At 41.9% G+C, this 21,470-nt stretch overlaps 1 protein-coding gene across 1 annotated transcript in view; it reads right to left on the bottom strand.

Moving 5' to 3' along the window:
- ADGRA1 (adhesion G protein-coupled receptor A1) overlaps nt 1-21,470 on the bottom strand; it is a 554,873-nt gene that overhangs the window by 368,978 nt on the left and 164,425 nt on the right. The window contains exons 3-4 of the mRNA XM_084845922.1: nt 18,913-18,984; nt 11,450-11,521 (exon numbers count right to left, since the gene is read on the bottom strand). Of these exons, the coding sequence (XP_084702048.1) occupies nt 11,450-11,521; nt 18,913-18,984 (144 nt within the window). The remainder of the gene's footprint in view (nt 1-11,449; nt 11,522-18,912; nt 18,985-21,470) is intronic.

Consider the following 21,470-nt stretch of genomic DNA (forward strand, 5'->3'; position numbering starts at 1 on the left):
AGAGGTTAACTCTCCCTAGTGCACCCATTTCCCTGACCAAAATCCACCCACTGAGGCTACTGTTACCATGGTGAAAAAAGGGCAGGCACAACATGAAGGTGTGGCTCATGCCTCTTCCCTCTCACCCCACACCCTGCCATGGATAACAGTACTCAGAAAGTACTGGGAAATGGTACTCAGAAAGACTGAATATAGTGGAGCCCCTGTGTAATCTTTAGTTTGGCCAGGGGGCTAAGCCAGTCGATGTTAATAACAGGTACCCTTAGATCTGAAAAATACCATTTGATCCAAGTTGCAAGAATTGACATAAGAAATCAATGTTACCTTCGGTCCTTGTTTAGCATTTTGAATACATCTACTCTATAAAATCCAGATAACAACAACGAAGTCCGTAGCTACAATAGTCCCCTTGTGGACAAATGGTGCCAAAAACACACAGTTCTAGTAGTACATTCGAGGACATTTTAGGATCTGAAGTTTTTTGTGCTATGCTTTTAAAGCATAAAAAAGCATAAAATTCTAGAAGAATGTATTCTCACAGTAACCCCCCACGCCCCCACTAAATTAAGTGGTTTAACAACAAGAGTATTTTAAAACTTATATGACACCAAGATGGTTAAATTATGAGCCATAGCCATTAAAGATGTATGATAATAAGAAAGAGGATTGCCTCTCAACAGTTTGTATTGAACAGAGCAAACCAAATAAACATTTACAGTTGTAGCCTCTGCACAAGGCATATGGGAAACCTAGGCCAAGTAGAGGTTTCTCTTTCTGGATGGCATTAGGGACGTCACTGAAGTTTGACAGACTCATGTTCAGAAACAAGCAACACAGGAATGTAAACAGTGGGGCCCCCCAAGGATCAATATTGAGACTGGTGTGCTTGAACTTGTTCATAAACTATCTGCCGTGAGGTGGCCAAGTTTGCTGATGACACCAAATTATTTAGGGTGGTTAAAACACAAAGGAGTTGCTGAGAACTCCAAACGGATATGTCCAAACTGGGGGAATGTGCATTAAAATGGCAAATGTAGGTCAATTCAAGCAAGTGTAAAGTTGTGTCAAAAAAAGCAGGTCAACAAAGCAAGTGTACAAGAATAACACTAGGGCAAAAAAAAAATCCTAACTTTACATATATGCTGATGGGATCTGAGCTGGGGGTGACTTACCAAGAAAGAGATCTTGGGTGGGGGGGTATAGTGGAAATATAGCTTGATGAAAATGTCAGTCCTGTGCAGCTGTTGTGAAAAAAGGTAAACTCCATATTCAACCTAATTAGAAAAGGAATTGAAAATAAAACTACCAGTATCATACTGCTCTGATACAAGTCTGTGGTGTAACCACACTTGGAATACTGTGTACAGTTCTGGTCACCAACTCTAAAAAAGGATATTGTAGAGTTAGAAAAAATGCAGAAAAGGGGAACTATCCCAGTATAGTTTCCTTTAAAAACATTTTAAAAGTGTGGGGTTTTTTAATCAAACCATTCCAATAATTTGGCTTCTTGCCCATTTTTAGGAAGTAACCACTCCACTTGCCCACCCTGGGATCAGTCAAGTTGGTGGATACAAGGGAGAGAGCCTTTTTTGCAGTGGCCCTGCATCTCTAAAAAGCATCACCAACTGAAGCCTGTCAAGACCCATCATTACAGGCCTTCAAAAAAGGCCACAAGACACAATGACTTTCCATGGCCTCAACTCTCTTGAGTTGTGTGCAAAATATGGAGAAAGTGGATAGGGAGAAAACCTCTCCCTCTCTCATAATACTCAAACCACTGAAACTGATTGGTGGGAGATTCAGGACAGATAAAAGGAAGTACTTCTTCACACAGCTCATAGTTAAAATATGGGAGTCGCTAACACAAGGTGTAGCGATGGACACCAATGTAGACAGCTTTAAAAGAAAGGGGATAAGACAAATTCATGAAGGATAAGGCTATCCATGGCTATTTATCATGATGTCTCTATCTTACCTCCAGTATCAGAGGCAGTATATCCCTGTATGCCAGGTGCTGGGAACCTGAACAGGAAGGTGCTGTTGCACTCATGTCCTGTTTGTGTACATCCCATAGGCAACCTGGTTCACTGCTATGCAACAGAATACTAAAAAGGCCTTTGGTCTGATCCAACAGGGCTGTTATGTTCTTCTGCTTCGTAATTCTTGACTCAGGGGCCAGGCTAGTATTAGAAACCCTGGAATTTTCCCCATCTCTAAAATCTGAGCTTGAAAAGCTTCCTTTGAAGAGCTGCCCCGGGAAACTGGGACTGGAGGGCAAAAGCCCAGTGTAAGTAGGCTGTAGATTAGCTCAAAATTGGAAATAACAGGGTTAATTTCTGAGTCTATCCAAGGTGAATATGAGCAAGCTCATCTAACTGTAGGTGGTACTGCCGTCCACATACTTTAAAAAAATGTATTTACATCCTGCCTTTCCTTTGAAGAGCTCAAAGCATCATAGATGCTTCTCCCTCCCCAATTTTAACCTAACAACCACCCTGTATGGTAGCAAGGATAAAAGAGAATTACAGGCCCAGGGCCACCCAGTGAGCTTCATGGCTGAGTAGGTATTTGAACCCAGTTCTCCTCTGCCCCAGTCAGACACTCGTTAAACCGCACTGAGTCTCTTAATGAGGCTGATTAATGGCTGATTCGAATATCACTGCAGCTATGTCAACATTCCACATGGGACTCAATTTAGCTGTGGAAAATGACTGTAACTGGTATTCCACAGAGGTTGATAGATTGCCTGTACCTATGCCAGCAACATTGCTTCAGGAGGTGAAGTGGATGGATGGAGATTTTTCATATGATCCAACTGACCACTTTAAAAAGTGGATCTATATCTATCTACAGGAGGGAAAACCACCATCCATTGGAGATTCTCCTTGTTTACTCATTACTTTGTCCGTGTGGTAAGGTGAGGGAAAAAGGGAACATGTGAATCATAGAATCATAGAATAGTAGGGTTGGAAGGGGCCTATAACACCATCAAGTCCAGTCTCCAAGGCCTGTTCCCAATCTTAACCAGGGCAGAATCCCAGGAGCCAAGAAATTTCTGATTAGGACTAATGCATCCACTATAGAAACAGGATCTGAATTTTCATGCTATTCATTCATTCATTCATTCATTCATTCATTCATTCATTCATTACAGTCTTATACTGCCCAATAGCCAAAGCTCTCTGGGTGGTTCACAAAAACTGTGTTGTAGAACACTGGCTCTGTGACTACAGAGATTTGAAAAGGGTGTATTTCAGCAGGCACATTTTTTTGATTTGTACATGACTAGATTTATCTGTACTTGTCTCTGGTAGTGAAGAAAGTGATTAGCTGCCTACTCCAGTGCCATTTATACAGTCACAAGATAAGTTGTTATATGACATTGTACAGCGAGCTATTGGTGATTATTCAGGCTCAGGATGAAGCACAAATAAAACTGGATGTACTTGAATCAAATAACTGAATAAAGTTTAAACATGCTTAAGTTGCATCAGAAGAAATATTTATAAAAATCTGAGATGTGGATTCAGTAGATCCATCAAAGTGAGCCAACATACATTACTAAAATACTAAAGGGAAATACCCGATCTTCTACATCACCTGATATTTAGAGAAGAATACTCCTAAGAGGTGTATGAATTACTGAGAGCCCCATTACACTCTCACAATTACTCTGCATAACTCATCCTTAGAATAAGCAACATGACCACTGAGAAATAAAACAAAAACCATAAAGGAAAATGTGCTGCCTTAAAATGTGTCATTTATAATCATGTTTAGAACATGAGCAGCTCACCAAACATAAATATGGCCAAGGGATAAATAAGCAAGTCATGAAAAGTCAGGCCACTATATTTGTTAGACATATTTTAGCTATTAGCTACCATTGCCACATCTATCATATGATGTGAATAATTTTAGTAAACTTCCGCAGCAGGAATAATCATATATAAGTATTAAACTGAACCCAGGGGAGCACACACACACACACAGTCAGAAATAACTGTGTGTCAGAACTTTAAAAGTCAGATTCCAGTTTTGAAAAAGTATGAGATGTGAATGATATCTCTTACAATGAAAATTTCAAAATGATGAAATGGTAATGGAAAGCAAACCTATCAAAATTATGTCTTGTGCCTCAACTAACAAAAATGTGACATAAAACTAAGATTGCCTCCGTGAGAGTCTGTGCAAAGTATTTTCCTCACCTCATCTGATCTCATTTTTTTGATCAAGTAACCTTGTGGACTGTGGGAATGCTGTGGACATAATACACCTTGACTTCAGCAAAGCTTTTGACAAAAAGTGCCCCATGATATCCTGATGAGCAAACTAGCTCAAAGTGGGCTAGATGAAACAACAATCAGGTGGATCCACAGTTGGCTACAGAATCGGACTCAAAGAGAGCTTATCAATGGGACCTTCTCAAACGGGGGAGAGGTAACGAGCAGGGTACTGCAGGGCTCAGTCCTGGGCCCAGTGCTCTTCAACATTTTTATTAAGGACTTGGAGGAGGAGTTGCAGGGAATGCTGATCAAATTTGCAGATGACACAACATTGGGTGGGATAGCTAATACTTTGGAAGACAGAAACAAAATTCAAAGTGGTCTTGATAGACTGGAGCGCTGGGCAGGGAACAACAGAATGAAATTTAATAGGGATAAATGCCACATTCTGCACCTAGGAAAAAGAAACCAAATGCACAGTTACAAGATGGGGGATACGTGGCTCAACCACACTACAAGCGAGAAGGATCTTGGAATTGTTGTCAATCACAAGCTGAATATGAGCCAACAATGTGATGTGGCTGCAAAAAAGGCAAATGCTCTTTTGGGCGGCATTAATAGAAGCATAGCTTCCAAATCCTGGGAAGTACTAGTTCCCCTCTACTCAGCACTGGTTAGGCCTCATCTGGAGTACTGTGTCCAGTTCTGGGCACCGCACTTTAAGAAGGATGCAGACAAGCTGGAGAGGGTTCAGAGAAGGGCAGCCAAGATGATCAGGGGACTGGAAACAAAGCCCTATGAACTGAAGAGAGACTGAAAGAACTGGGTATGTTTAGCCTTGAGAAGAGAAGACTGAGGGGAGATAGGATAGTGCTCCTCAAGTCATTGAGAGGTTGTCACAGACAGGAAGGCCAGGATTTCTTCTTGATTATCCCAGAGTTCAGGACACGGAATCATGGGCTCAAGTTACAGGAAGCCAGATTCTGGCTGAACATCAGGAAAAGCTTCCTGACTTTTAGAGCAAGATGACAATGGAGCCAATTCCCTAGGGAGGTGGTGGGCTCTCCCACACTGGAGGCGTTCAAGATGAGGCTGGACCGCCATCTGTCAGGGATGCTCTGACTTGGATTCCTGCATTGAGCAGGGGGCTGGACACGATGGTCTTGTAGGCCCCTTCCAACTCTACTATTCTATGATTCTGTGATCTGAATAATTATAGACCAGCCTTCCTTCCCCAACTTGGTGCCCTCCAGATGTGTTGAAATACAACTCCCAATATCTCTGTTGACTTAATTTGCATCAGAAAGATACAAATTTCTATGGATCTATGCACATTATTCCCCTTCACTCATTAATCATATAAGAGGAACAGGGAAGGCTGCTGGATCTGATTTCGGTGAGGTGGAGATTCTATTCTGGGTTTTACTTACAACCAGCCAGGTGTCTAAAGGAGCTATCCAAGGACCCTATCCTTTGGGAGGGATAGAGTCCAACACCCTGGATAGCTCCTTTAGACTCCTGGCTGGTTGTAAGTAAAGCCGAGAATGGAATCTCCACCTCATCAAAATCGGATCCACCAGCCTCCCCTGAAAGGTAATGCACCCACTGAAAGGGGCAATGAGGCTGTGCCACTGCCCCTTACCTGGCAACTGCATGGCTCCTGGTTCTGTCCCCTCACTTCTACACACACATGCTTCTCCAACTCAGACATCGTGCTCAGGGGCCAGGGCCAAGCAGCCACATGACCTCGGGGGTAAGACCAGTGGTGTAGCCCCACGACCCCTTTCAACAGCTGGGAGTTTCTGGATCATCAGATCCTAGGGCTTCCATTGCCATCTACAGGGTGATGACATCCACCTGTATCTCTTTACACCAGACAATTCCCGTCCAGTAGTACATCTCCATCTGCCTGTCTGATACGTTCATTTGGATGACTCATCGCCATCTCAAACACAGCAAATGGTGGGTATGCTTCCCGCATCCCCTACATACTCATGACCAATCGGCTCAGAAATGAGCTGAGTTATTTCCCCCAATTTGGAAAGAGCTTATTTTCCAAGCCAATCTGACCTTTGGAAGTTAACCCCCCCCTTCTACCCCCCTCCCCTGCACCCGATTCACAAATCCACCTTTCCTTAAAAGGCTTAATAGCCAGTGGCAGCACAGCAGCATACAGGGAGGGGGAGGGAAGTCTGTGTCAGGAGTGCCCTAGCTGCCTCTTGCAGTCACCTCCAATAGCCAACTCAGGACACAGATAACGAGGATTCTTTCCAAGGCTTTATTACTTTATGACTCTTACAGATACTAATCACTAGCGACTAAGCAAGGAACAGCACTGGGGATAGACAGCAGAGTAGCCTAAGCTCCAGGTAAGGCAGTTGGTCCCCATTAGAAGGAGAACCACGGGAAGACTCTGAACTTATGGGCTAGGAGAGATCCTCCCTCTTTCCCATGGGTCCTTGGGACATGACCGTTGTTTTAGCACCAAACGAGCGGAACACCTCCTTTCAGCGCCCTCCATCTGTCGCCGCTCCCTGCGTCTGCGCCGAGCGTCCAGCAAGCCCCCCTCCAGCGCTCTGTCATTGCCAGGGTCACTATCTCTCCCAGGAATGCTGGCAGGAGGAATCTCTGCCAGCTGCTGTGCTTGTGAAAGATGAGCGAGCTCCTCTCCCATGGATTGCTGTTCTTCCTCAGAATCAGAACTGCTCTGGGGCTCTATGGGCTCAGTTTCCACCCTGACAGTCTGTCCCTACCCCCTCTGTTTTTGTTTTGTTTTTTGCAGCAACAGACTAACACAGTTACCTGTCTGGAAACTGTCCCCACTTGCAAAGGTACATTCCTAGCCTTTGGGTAAGGGGGACATGGTGGAAGCAGGCACTCAGTGCAAGCGCCTTCCTTTTAAGGCCAAACTCTACGATGCTCATGGATCCCTAAACAAATGTCTACATTATTATTTGTATTTATTTTGGAAAACCACTGTAATTATTATAGAAATATATCTGTCAGGGTCAAATCTAATAGCTATGTTTTCTAGCTGCTACTTTTAAATCTCATGTCAGACTGCCTCCTTGCTGACACTGTGCAAAGAATTGATATATTTTATTTGAAGACTGATTTATATATCCCAGTCTTTATATATCTTGTTAATGCGTTCGCACAAGCAAAGTAGCTTTCTCCCATTACAAACTCAAGGATCCTTCGGCCTTTCCCTGACCTGTCTCCCAGCCTAATGTTCTAATCCTGAAGCTTTATTGTTCCTTTTCTCCCTGCTGACTCCTCTTCAACACCACTATCCCTACTTCCCAGTTCCCATTAGGGCTGTGCACCGCTTCAGCCCAAGGCCCGAAGCCCGAGTCAAAGCGGGCCACTTTAGGCTGCTTCAAGCCCCTTCCAAAGTGAAGCAGAGGGGGCGTGAGGTGACCCAAAGTGGGTTGGGGGCTCTCCAAAGCACTTTGGAGCTTTGGCACTGTGGCCCAGCTGTGCTGGCACCTCCAGCTCCTTACCACAAGGATGAGTCATTGTCGTCATTGCTGCCACCGCCATCACCACCACCACCTCAGCCACCACAGCCACCACTATCACTACTGCCTCTGCTGCCACCGCCACTGTCGCTGCTGCCACTGTTGCTGCTGCTATCGCCTGCGGCCATTGCCCCAACACCGCCAGCTCCTGAGCCCTGGACATGTGCCGCTGTCGTTGCAGGGAGACTTTTAAAATGGTGACTTCCTGCAACAGCAGCTTGTGTGTGTCCAGGGCTCAGGAGCCAGCGGCGCTGATGATAGTGGTGGTGGTGAAAGTAACAACAGTGGAAGTGATGGCTGTGGAGGTGGAGGAGGCAGAGATTGAGGCACAGGTGAAGGTGGAGGCAGTGAAGGGAGCTGCAGTGGAGGAGGTGCCAGCGATAGTGGTGGCACCAAAGACAATGGTGACTCCTCCTTGTGATAGCTGCCAGCACACATCCTGAGGACCCAGGTAAAGAGCTGGAGGTTTGGGCAGCACAGTGGGGGCCCCCGAAGCTGGATTTGGCCATCCGAATCTCGCTTTGGGTTCGGGGCCAAGGCGGATTAGGCCCCCTGACTCAGCCCAAGGCAAATTGAGCCCACCTCGGAAGCTCAAAAGCAGCTTCCGAGTCGGTTTGGGGCGTCCATGCACAGCCCTAGTTCCCATGGCTTCTCAACCAATCCTGGTTCCGGCACTTCCCACTCTTCCTGCTCCTGCCATATTGTTTCTCATGGGTGAACCTCATATGGGTGACCTCATATCCTCCTTTTCTACCTTATCATTTTCCTGGCATTTTCTCAGCATAAACCTATACAACAGTTTTGTAAATCCTATTCCAAATCATTGTCAACATTTTCTTTCATACTTCTGTAAGAATAATACCTTGATTTAATTTGCACATTAAATATATTTTAATATTTTTAGAAAGTGATCTTGTTTCATAATTATTTAGGAGAAACAAAACCAAGGAACTGTAGTACTGAGACTGCATGTCTACAAAGCAAACAACTAATCAGCTTCAATAACTGCCAAGCAACATACGGACTACTTCATTAAAATTGATTATCCTGAGTTAGTACCTCTGAAAGCAACCCAGTGAAAAGATTATTGGTTTTTCTGATTGGCCAATTTGTCTCCAAATTATCCATTAATCTGGCAAGCCCCTTTTAATTCCACTACCATTTTCAATCTTTCATATGCTTTTCAAACCAATTACGGTTAGAAATTCATCTAGTATCTATGGATGAATATAAACCAGCATATATATGCAATTGCAGGACTACTGCAAGCATGTGAAATACATGAATCAAATATTAGACAAGGGTGAACTGGGACTGAAGGCAATTCTTGAAGGTTTTGCTTAAAGATATTTGGAGGGTCAAACCAATGAGCGAACTGGACATGATTCATAACTGCTGAATCTGCAGCCTCATGGATATTGTGACTGACAATCTCAATATGATGGAAGATGGATATTCCTGACTAGACTTAATGGAATCAAATCACAGGTACTATTCAGCTGATGACATTTCTTGCTTTACGCAAGGTATAAAAAAAATCACAGTTCTATCTGCTTTTTTACAAAAACATTCTGTCTCTTTATACAAAAGTAATGGTTCATCTGCATTTTCTATGAAGTAGTTAGGGAACATCACAGTGGATGCATACTCACCAAAAGGAAAAGTTTTGCATATGTATTCAAGGTTTTATATACTTATTCAAAATAGAGGTTTTGCTCATGTCCTTTACATACCATAAGAGCTTTGCATGTTCCAGATGTTTTTTTTCTTAATAGTTCTGAATAGAGCTCTGTGAAATATTTGCTAAGTATTTGTGAAATATTTTAATAGCCCCCCTATGAAATGTTTTAATTAACTTTGTCATAATCACCCTCCTTAATGTTTCTTATTTTGGTGTCACTTTCTGTTTAAGAGGGGTATTTCATTATCTTTCTGTATGTGTACAGCCTCATTGGTTAACAAGCAATAAACTGAACTAAACTGTATTTGTTAACTTCAACATTTGCTTCAAAATTAGCATATTCAAAACAGCTAAACATTGTTTCAATGCTTTATAGTACCCTTCAGTTTCCTTAGCAGCAGCTGCTTCTTGACTTTTCCTTGACTTCTTCTTTGTCATCCTCACTGTCTTTGGCCTTTTTTGCCTTTACTACTATTTAATTTGATTGGATGCACCAACCCACATGATTTAGTTAATGGGCATCTTCAATGTCATCGCTTCAGACATAATATCATGCCATCAGACATGGAATAGTTGTCAAGATGTAGCCACAGACGCTGAGTTTAATTCAATGCTATGCCGAAAGTTCCAAGTGAGTTCCACTTTCTCAGTTCCACTTTCTCAGTACATTCATGGGGATTGGTGGAGGGGCAAAAAGGGATGAGAAAAGAGCCCACAATATTCAGTGGGCGGGAGAATTCTTAAAACTTTTGCAACTAGAATACTTACATTTATAAGCTGGCAGCATGAACTTCCCTCCCCATTTTTGTTTCTTTCATTAAAAAGAAGAAGTTCCTTGCTACCACAGTAAGTGGGGGCAGTGTTCCTAGCCTGCTCCAACACAGTGCCTCTATATAAATATACTACATCATCATGTACCGTACTTCTGGGGGCATTGTTGGAAGGAGCGGAAATGGCTGCCCCCTCCAACAATAGTAGCAGCTATTTTTTTATCCCAACAGTGCCCCTGGAAAAGAGGCATGGAATGCCCCCAAAGCAAGTTAGGAATTCTGCTTCCACCTGTGGCAGCAATAAATAGTATTTAAAAAAAGAAAAAAATAGAAAGAGAAGTGGAAGCCTTTGCTGCCAGACTTTAAATGTGAGTCCTCTGCCCCTGAAAATTTTAAGAATTCTTCTGCCCATCCCCTAAAAAGCTCTTCCCAACTTTCACAGATAGAGAATGGGGTGCAAAGGTAGAAAGCCACTGGAGTAACACTATGTTCTCAAAGAATATAAAAAATAGGTAAAATGTAAGGCACTTTTAAGAAAGAAAACAACGGAAGTTTTCGTTCAGTCCTCATTCTGATTAGCTCTAGGTCAAATTTTAATAAATCCAAAGCACAAAGGATTGAATATGTTCATAAAAGGAGTCACAGAACAAGCCAGCAGAACTTTCTGCAAATGGAAGGAGAAGGAGGCTTCTTCTTTTTCTTTTCTTTTTTTTACCATTTTGCCCTTCCCAAGGCACAGAGATGGGCAACCTGTGACCAACCTGTGGAAGTTCAGATTTCCAGAAGGGGGGGGGGGTTGCAGAGAAAAAGAGAGAAAAGGTGGTGGCAAAAAGGGGCTGGGCTCCACCCACTTTAGGGTTTGGCCCTGCCCACCACTAGTATGCAGTTCCCTACAAATTACCCCTGAGGAAATGTGGCCTTCAAGAGAAAAACACAGCTTTTTTCTCCCCTAGCAGCTTCCTTGAGCCCCCCCCCCCCATGTTGCAAAGGGTCCCCCTGTGCCAAAGCAGATTTTGGGGGACTGTTTGGGAAGGTGGAGCTGAGACTCAAGTGCACCCCATTCCAGGAGCGGAACTCTGCCTACAGAACTCTGGATCAAACCTGATCTGTTTTGCCTTATTAAATGCATATATTTGTTTCATTTTAAATAATTTCTGAATGTTATTGTTACTGCAAGCTGGAATAATTTGGTTTTCCTAATTGTGATACATCAGGTGTGTTTTTAATCATTTTCAAAGGTACCATACTCACAATTTATGAAGGTTTTGAAGGCCTATAAATATGTCAGGTGTTAAACAACCAATTCTATTATTAGAAAGATCCCTAGAACAAAAACAGAGGGAAAATAGCATTAATGATAGACGAAAGTAAAATGTAAGAACATGGATAGTCTCATTAGCATTTTACTCTTATTCAATCTTTAGGAGGCTAACAAAGTAAAACAATGCTAAGGAAAATTATGTGTAGCTTTTATATATTTAGAAACCATCAATCTTTCTAGACAACTATTTCAATAATGTATTTTATTGTATTTAAATTGACTTCTGTGTAAATTAGTCATATGGATAGAGATCTCAAGAGCAAGCGAGAAAGAGAATCCTTTTTTCTAAGGATGGTTCAGTAATGTTAAAAAGGTCAGGATCCACACCAAAAAGGCATGGGTGCTGCAGGGAATAAGGCTCGATGACTGTAAGGCATGAGGGAAGTCTTGAACCAGGGCTACCACCAGCAGCCAGTGTCCCAGGCCATTGCCTTACTTTCTGCTCCACCAGTACTCTGAGTTCTCAGAAGGCCATACACATTAGGCCTTATGGAAAAGGGTGCCGGCTGAAATTCCAGCCTGAGGAGAAATAGCTGACTGTCCAAGCCAATCAGGACACACCATACCCTATACTGCCCATGCAGCGAAGGCAGGTCATCAGTCTGAGCAGCTTGCCCTGAGGACTCTGCCTATTCTTCTGCTCCCTTTTCCTGACTGCTGCCTCAGATTGTGACTTCCACCTGCCCTTGACCTCATATCTCACCTAACCAAGCCTCAGCTGAATCTCACCCTCCTCTAAGAAGCTCAGTCAGTTATTTTAAATGCAGATGTGCTGAATATTCATCTGTCTGATTTGGGCCTAACCAAGCAGCAGTTTTAGGGAGTTGTTTTTTTTTATACACCCCACTTCTCACATTGTTCATTGGCTTTTCATTCCCTGATCCGCTACTCTTCAGTATCATTTTTTCCTCCTTGGAATGGTGATCATGGACAATCAGGGATCATGCAGTAAGCATGGTGACATCATAGCAAATAATATTTGACTATGTAATATAGTCACAAAGCCAATTCAGAGGGAAGGCAATGCCCTTTTGACCAGCACTGCCCTCACCTAGAATGAACAAACACTTCTATTGACTTTCACTCCAGCCCCTGGAAAACTGTGAGTGACGAAGGATTTATTTTTTTAATGAAAAGTGCCCCGCTTTTGGCTTAGTTCTAATGTTAAAATATTAGGTTGTGGACATATTCATGATTCTATCTAAGAGAGCAAGTGTACTGGATGTGTGGACTGAGAACAGGCAGACTCCGTCAAATTGTTGCTAATGGATGCCAAGTAAGTAAGCAGGGCAGGAATGCTGGTGTTGGAAGCAAGTAACTGGAAGATGGTGAAGCCTGAGGCAGAATAGACATTTCCTGACATTTTGCTTCCAGCTTCTTCTTTTTTCCTTTTGAAGGCAGGGGAGCTCAGTGGGAGAGCACATGACTTGCATACAGAAAATCCCAGGTTCAACTCCTGACATCTCCAGAACAGGTTGGGAAAGATTCTTGGCTGAAACCCTAGACATCTGACTCAGTATAAGGCAGCTTCCTATGTCAGAGCTAAAAAGAGGATGCTCTGAGCATGCCAGAAGTCTTGACGCTACCAGTTAAGTGTGTGCCAAAGCCTAGAACCAACTACAGATGTCATTCTGAACCTATTGGTTCTGTGCTATAGTAAGGTAAACTGAAAATGAACTGATTGCAGTTTGGTATTGCTGAGTTTATGCAGAAATTCTATGATGAATATATCATTCCTATGGGATTGTGGGCTTCTTTCACACAGTGGAAATTAGCCCACAAGCTACAGCATCTCTAAATTAAAACTGTTAAGGGTGCAATCCTATGCAGGTTTAGACAGAAAAAAGCCCTACAACTCCCAGTATTCCCCAGCCAGCATAGCTTGCTGAGGCATGCTGGGAGTTGTAGGACTTTTTTCTGTCTAAACCTGCATAGGGTTGTGCCCTAAGTGACTTTTATTTAAAAAAATAAAATAAGGAAAGGAGAGGCTATAGGGTAACTGGACTAAATCCTGAGCTATTTACTTTAACAGGGCTCTCACTGAGTGGTAATACTGGTTAAACAAAGACTTGCAAATTTATGCCAAACGGGTGGCAAAGCTTCCACAGTAAGTGCTATTTCCCCACTCAATATGTTGCATAAGGTTAAACAGTTTTGCCTAATGAGACATTAGCAAAAAGAAACAACAGTTTGTACCAGCTTGCTTTTACATGCCTCTAGACTGTTCCTCATGTCACAGAAATCTGGTGTTCATTTTATTTATTTTCTGCTGTAAATATTTATACCTGAAATGTTGACTTATGAAATTGATCTTGTAAAATAACCAGACACATGGCCTGCATTCTGGTTTATTTTTCCTTGTAGACATCATTTTGTGTCAATCCATGAGATCTCTTACCCTGCCATTGCAGATACTGAATTACTGCAGTACAGTCAGCCAGTGAGAAAGGTTCCAAATGAAATTGTTAATTTTATGTATATTTGGCAGCCTGTGGTTTTTGCAACTGACTCATGTCACTTATAGATGTCTGTGTTACATTAGCTTTAGCTGCTTACCATATCCTCTGTGGGAAAAATATGAAAGAATAGGAAACAGACTCAAGCACAGTATTAGAGCAGTTAGTAAGGAGCCTTCGAGTACCAACTGCAAGTTGCTGGTTGTTGTTTTTTTAAAGAAAGACATTTATTGATCTTGTAACATAATCTTCTATTTCCTAATCATATTCTGTCAGGCAATGGGAATAATCCTTTCTTTTTAGTGGAAGAACATAATGATTTAGAAATAAACTTGGAATGCTATTATAAACGGGCTGTTCACTGGCTCTACGGTGCTCCATACCCCTTCATGGATCACTGCCTTGTTGTGACGAAGGGGGTTGCGTAACTCAGTGAAGCCATAAGCTATGCCATGCAGAGCCACCCAGGACGGACAGGTCATGGCAGAGAGTTCTGACAAAATGTGGTCCACTGGAGAAGGAAATGGCAACCCACTCCAGTATTCTTGCCAAGAAAACCCCATGCAACGTATCACAAGGCTAAAAGATATGACGCCAGAAGATGAGCCCCTCAGGTCGGAAGGTGTCCAATATACTATTGGGGAAGAAGAGCAGAGGGAATTTCCAAGTAGCACCAGAAAGAGTGAAGCGGCTGGGCCAAAGCTGAAAGGACACTCAGCTGTGGATGTGTCTGGTGGTGAAAAGAAAATCCGATGCTGTAAAGAACAATATTGTTTAGGAACCTGGAATGTCACATCAATGAATCAAGGTAAGATGGAGGTGGTCAAACATGAGATGGCAAGATTGAACATCAACATCTTGGGAATCAGCAAAATAAAATTGACAAGCATGGGTGAATTTAATTCAGGTGACCATTATATCTACTACTGTGGGCAAGAATCCCTTAGAAGAAATGGAGTAGCACTCATAGTCAACAAAAGGGTGGGAAAAGCAGTACTGGGGTACAATCTCAAAAACGATAGAATAATCTCAGTACGAATCCAAGGCAAACCATTCAACATCACAGTAATTCAAGTCTATGACCCAACCACTGAGGCTGAAAAAGCTGAGGTTGATCGGTTCTAGGAAGACCTACAACACCTTCTAGAACTTACACCAAAAAAAGATGTCCTCTTCATCATAGGAGATTGGAATGCCAAATATGAAGTCAAGAAATAACTGGGATAACAGGCAAGCATGGCCTTGGTGTACAAAATGAAGCCGGACAAAGGCTAATAGAGTTTTGCCAAGAGAACACACTGATCATAGCAAACACTCTTTTCCAACAGCACAAGAGGCGACTCTACACATGGACATCACCAGATGGTCAATATCGAAATCAGATTGATTATGTACCTTGCAGCCAAAGATGGAGAAGCTCTATACAGTCAGTAAAAACAAGACCTGGAACTGACTGTGGCTCAGATCATGAGCTGCTTCTTGCAAAATTTCAGCTGAAATTGAAGAATGTAGGGAAAATCACTAAACCATTCAGGTATGACCTAAATCATATCCCTGATGAATATACAGTGGAGGTGAGGAATCGATTTAAGGGATTAGACCTGATAGACAGAGTGCCTGAGGAACTATGGACGGGGGTCCATAACATTGTTCAGGAGGCAGCAACTCAATCCATCGCAAAGAAAAAGAAATGCAAGAAAGACAAGTGACTGTCTGATGAGGCTTTACAAGTAGCTGAGGAAAGAAGGGAAGCGAAAAGCAAGGGAGAAAGGGGAAGATATATCCAACTGAATGCAGAGTTCCAGAGAATAGCAAGGAGAGACAAGAAGGCCTTCTTAAATGAACAATGCAAAGAAATCGAGGAAAACAATAGAATGGGAAAGACTAGAGATCTTTTCAAGAAAATCGGAGATCATAAAGGGAACGTTTTGTGCAAAGACGGGCATGATAAAGGACAAAGAAGGCAGGGACCTAACAGAAGCAGAGGAGATTAAGAAGAGGTGGAAAGAATACACAGAAGAACTATACAGGAAAGATCTTAATATGCCTGATAGCCATGATAGTGCGGTCACTGAACTTGAGCCGGACATCCGAGAGAGTGAAGTCAAGTGGGTCTTAGGAAGCATTAGTAACAACAAAGCTAGCGGAGATGACAGTATTCTAGCCGAGCTATTTAAAATCCTAAAAGATGATGCTGTTAAAGTGCTGCACTCAATATGCCAACACATTTGGAACACTCAACAATGGCCACAAGACTGGAAAAGGACAGTTTACATTCCAATTCCAAAGAAGGGCAATGCCAAAGAGTGTTCAAACTACCGTACAATTGCGCTCATTTCACATGCCAGCAAAGTTATGCTCAAAATCCTACAAGCTAGGCTTCAGCAGTATGCGAACCGAGAACTACCGGAAGTACAAGCTGGGTTTCGAAGAGGCAGAGGAACTAGAGATCAAATCGCCAACATTCACTGTATCATGGAAAAAGCAAGAGAATTCCAGAAAAAGTCTATTTCTGCTTCACTGAATACGCTAAAGCCTTTGATTGTGTGGATCACAACAAACTGTGGCAAATTCTTAAAGAGATGGGAGTACCAGACCACCTTACCTGTCTCCTGAGAAACCTGTATGAGGGCCAAGAAGCAACACTAAGAACCAGAGATGGAACAACTGATTGGTTCAAAATTGGGAAAGGAGTACGACAAGGCTGCATATTGTCACCCTGCGTATTTAACTTATATGCAGAGTACATCATGAGAAACGCCGGGTTGGATGGATCACAGGTTGGAATTAAGATTGCCGGGAGAATTATCAACAACTTCAGATACGCAGATGATACCACCCTAATGGTAGAAAGCGAAGAGGATCTAAAGAGCCTCTTGTTGAGGGTGAAAGAGGAGACTGCAAAAGCTGGTTTGAAATGCAACATTAAAAGAACTAAGATCATGGCATCTGGCCCCATCATTTCCTGGCATATAGAAGGGGAAGAAATGGAAGCAGTAACAGATTTTATTTTCTTGGGCTCCAAGATCACCACAGATGGTGACTGTAGCCATGAAATTAAAAGACGCTTGCTCCTTGGGAGGAAAGCTATGGCAAACCTAGACAGCATAGTAAGAAGCAGAGACATCACCTTGCTGACAAAGATCCGTATAATCAAAGCTATGGTTTTCCCAGTAGTAATGTATGGCTGTGAGAGTTGGACTATAAGGAAGGCGGAGCACCGAAGAATTGATGCTTTCGAACTGTGGTGCTGGAGAAGACTCTTACGAGTCCCCTGGACTGCAAGGAGGTCCAATCAGTCAATCCTAAAGGAAATCAACCCTGAGTGCTCATTGGAAGGACAGATACTGAAGCTGAAGCTCCAATATTTTGGCCACCTAATGCAAAGAGAAAACTCCCTGGAAAAGACCCTGATGCTGGGAAAGATTGAAGGCAAAAGGAGAAGGGGACGGCAGAGAATGAGATGGCTAGATAGCATCACCGATGCAATGAATATGAACTTGAGCACGTTCCAGGAGAGAGCGGAGGACAGGAAGGCCTGGAGTGCTATGGTCCATGGGGTCACAAAGAGTTGGACATGACTTAACAACTGAACAACAAGGTGCTCCATATAGCGTTGAAAGTAATTAATAGATCTGGGGCTAGTGAGAAATCAGAAACACATCTTTTGAAAACCCCAAACAGTGATTTTTATTTTTATTTTTTTTACATTTCTGTCTCTAGAGCATCTGCTGCTGCATCGTCTTTTCTCCAGGTATCTTCAGGCCTAGGAACTGTTTATGACCTTTGCCTTTCCCCAGACTCATACCTGTGACTGAGCAAGATTGCATCACTACTTTTATAGCTTCCCCATTCTCCCCACAAGAGGTCAGGGTTGTGTTATTAGAATACACCATCTCCATAGCAATAAGACTCAGTTGTTATCATGGAACTTTTGTGTTTTCACATGTTTAGGATGATTCAAAATGTCTTCAGGTTCACAGGGCAGGTCTGTCTGGAAATCTGTATAATTCATATGGATATCTTGCTGTCAATTCATTAGTTTCCCAGTTTTCAGTTTCACAAAGAAGACTGGAAATGTGTGTAATTCTTACTAATATGTTGTGTCCATTCTTTAGCTTTCCTATTTTTGAAGTGCAAGATTTGTCCAATAATTGTGTTGTCAAAAGTGTATTCAGAAAAGCAATGCATATATTATTATATATTATATACAAAATGATTTATACCTACCCTAATACCAGAGTTGTGATTGTATACGTATAGTTGGTGAGTAAAATCTCAAGAAAAAGACAAACAGGCAGTACACCCCAAAGTTCCGACAGATTTGTGATCTATATCAAACTAAACGAAAAATGTATGCATGCTAACCTAAAAGACATGGCTAAAGGGGCTTATAAAATGCACAAATGTAAATTGCATTCCAAAACGTATTGTGTTTCATTATGCTTAAATAATTGAAGAATGGATGGGAAAAAGGATTTTTATCAGGGATAATAAAACTACAGTAAATATAAGGAATGTTACAATAAATGGGGTGATTAGATTATTTCTATTAAAACTGGGGCTATTATAAAGACGGATCTTAATAAGAAATATAAATGGAATCTTCTCTTTTAAATTTTAGTGTACTTATCTGTTATCTACCATAGATGTATTTATTTTTATACTGAACTGAGGTTTCTTAGGAGCTTAAAAGCTAATTTTACATGCTTATAAACTTGAGGATAAGAAGAACAAGGATACATTTACACTTATTCATATAAATGAATCACAAATCATGCATAGAAAACAAAATCTCAAAAAGGACCAAACTTCAATATATAGTTTATATGTCCTATATGTTATAATTGCTTGGTGACATACTCCAAACTCCCCAAGGACAGAAATGTCAATATGAATACAATTTCTAAGGTAATTCAGATGGAATTAATACTTACAGACGCTTCAGTTCTGAAAGTCCATAGAAGGCCCCAGGCTCAATAGTGCTAATCAAGTTATTCTTCAGATCTCTGGAGATACACAATAGTAAGAGCAATTAATGATCAGTTTACATACAGCTTTTAGTCTCATATGCAGGCAGTAAAAGAATATGGGCAAAGGTCTGAAAATGCCTTAGCATTTATTGAAGCTAACATGAAGGCGGGTGGGGGGAACAGTCCATTGTCTATATATGGAACAAAACTATGAAGTTAGAAAGGAGATATCCTTTTTCATTTTAATATTTTCTTTGTCTCCAATAACAAAAGTGAACATAAATTAAGGGAAAGGATAGATAACTAACATATCAAATTTACTTTTTGTTTCCTGCCCCACTCCCTTCATAACTTAGAAATCCCAGTTAAAACTGGCAGATTTACCAGCCTTAGGGGAAATGCATTATTAAAATATTCTACGAAAGGGAGTGAAATAATAAGGACAGAAAGACTACATATTGATTTGCTTACGGATCATGCAGAACAACGTAATCTACCGCTCCATGCCAATGCATGTTTACATCACTAACGGCACACGCAGTTGTCAGAAGACTTACAATGGCACATACTCAGATAGTGTTGCAGAACTATGGATGAGGTATTTCCTCTGTGATTCAGGACAGAGGAAAGGAAGTACTTCTTCACACAGCACATAATTAAACTATGGAGTCGGCTACCACAAGATGTAGCGATGGCCACCAATTTGGATGGCTTTAAAAGAGGTTTGGACAAATTCCTGGAGAAAAAGGCTATCCATGGCTACTGGTCCTGATGGCTATGTGCTACCTCCAGTACCAGAGGCAGTGAGCCTATGTACCCCAGTTGCTGGGGAACATGGGCAGGAAGGTGCTGTTGCGCTGGTGTCCTGCTTGTGGGTTTCCTGTGGGCACCTGGTTGGCCACTGTGTGAACAGAATGCTGGACTAGATGGACCCTTGGTCTAATCCAGCATGGTTCTTCTGATGTTCTTCTGATCTTCAGGAACCATACAGAGACAAGAATATTTCATTGATATTAATAACCTTCTATATCAGGGCTGCAAAATGGCCAGGGGCAAAATCCAGCTCTCCTGAGGTTCCCCTAGATGGCCTTGCCCAACCACTAATCATTTGGTGGTTTCTCAGCTTTTATGTGACATTTCACCATTTTAAAAGGTTAGAATGCCTCTCCTTAGGCTCAGTTACATGCACTAAGAGTTTTAAAATGAAATATGCTGGCATTTTTGGTATCTTAGCCCTGCCCCTTTTGCCTTTGGCCCCATCCACCACTGAAATGCAGCCCCTGAGAACGTCTCTGCAGTAGAATTCAGAACTTGGGTTGAAAGTGGTTCAACACGCTTGTGGTATAGTACCAAGATTTGTAGCAGTAATGCTGTCCTGCATACATCTGCAATTGAGAGTTGATCCCAACAGTTTTTCTTTTAATATGAAAAGTTACAAGGCCAAGCTCAATCAAGATATTCAGAAGAATCACATCGTATAGCCCTTTCTAAGGTATCAGTACAAGCTTCTGCTGGGTGGTGGCACATTTGAATGCTCCCCTCACATTTTAAAAGAAAAGCTTCAAGTGGGAAACCAGCAAATAGGCAGAAAGCTAAGCACCAGCTCTCTCCCTTACATGCAGGACATTTGTATATTCAAATATATAATCCCCCATAGTCCCTCCTGCATTGTGCTTCTTTCACAATGTGGTCTTTCAATTGGCTTCCACACCTCTATAGACATCTACATACATTTGAAAACAAAATGTAATTCTGAGACTTTATAAATTCTGTGAATATATTACACTCACACATAATTTCAGAGACCAAAATTATTCTGAAGCCTTAAAACAGATCTCCTAAGTGGAACTGAGATCATATTCTTTCATACTAATCATGACTTGAACATTTAGGTAAAGATGCATCATTGACTGGGATGCATAATTGATTGGGATTTATTTTGAAGTGGGGTAAGTATTGTATGTTTTTAAAACAGCTTATGCGCATAATGGAAGGAGGCATAATGGTGGATAATAGCTGTATTATTCTAAGACTAGTTTTGGGTAGGTGAATCACTGGTCACCTAGCTGTTGCTTTTCAGTATCACCAACAAAATGCACTGTCTGTGTGTGTGTTATTGTTAGAGAAATGTCCTTTCAGTTTTGAAATAATCTTTCTAAAGCCCTGAAATATTATTTATGTTACCCTTTACAACTGCCAGGATAGCTTGATAATTTCAACAACTCAGTGGGCAGCATAGTATGTTACGATATCAACACCAATCATACCCTTGGTGCTATATAATTTAAAATACGTACTACAAGAGTAGTAGTACCAATAGAAAAGCCTTTAAATTTGTCCTATTGATGCATTTATACAGTTTTCCCCAACCTGGTGCCCTCCAGATGGGTTGGACTATGATGCCCATCATCCTTAGCCAGCATGGCAATGGCCATGCTAGCTGGGGATGCTGGGCATCATAGTCCAACCCATCTGGAGAGCACCAGGTTGGAAAAGGCTGTATTCGTATTTCCCATTTCACA

Source organism: Heloderma suspectum, chromosome 3, assembly GCF_057233095.1.
Source record: "Heloderma suspectum isolate Gila_16-S chromosome 3, 16-S_ref, whole genome shotgun sequence".
In the NCBI taxonomy this organism is placed as follows: Eukaryota; Metazoa; Chordata; class Lepidosauria; order Squamata; family Helodermatidae; genus Heloderma; species Heloderma suspectum.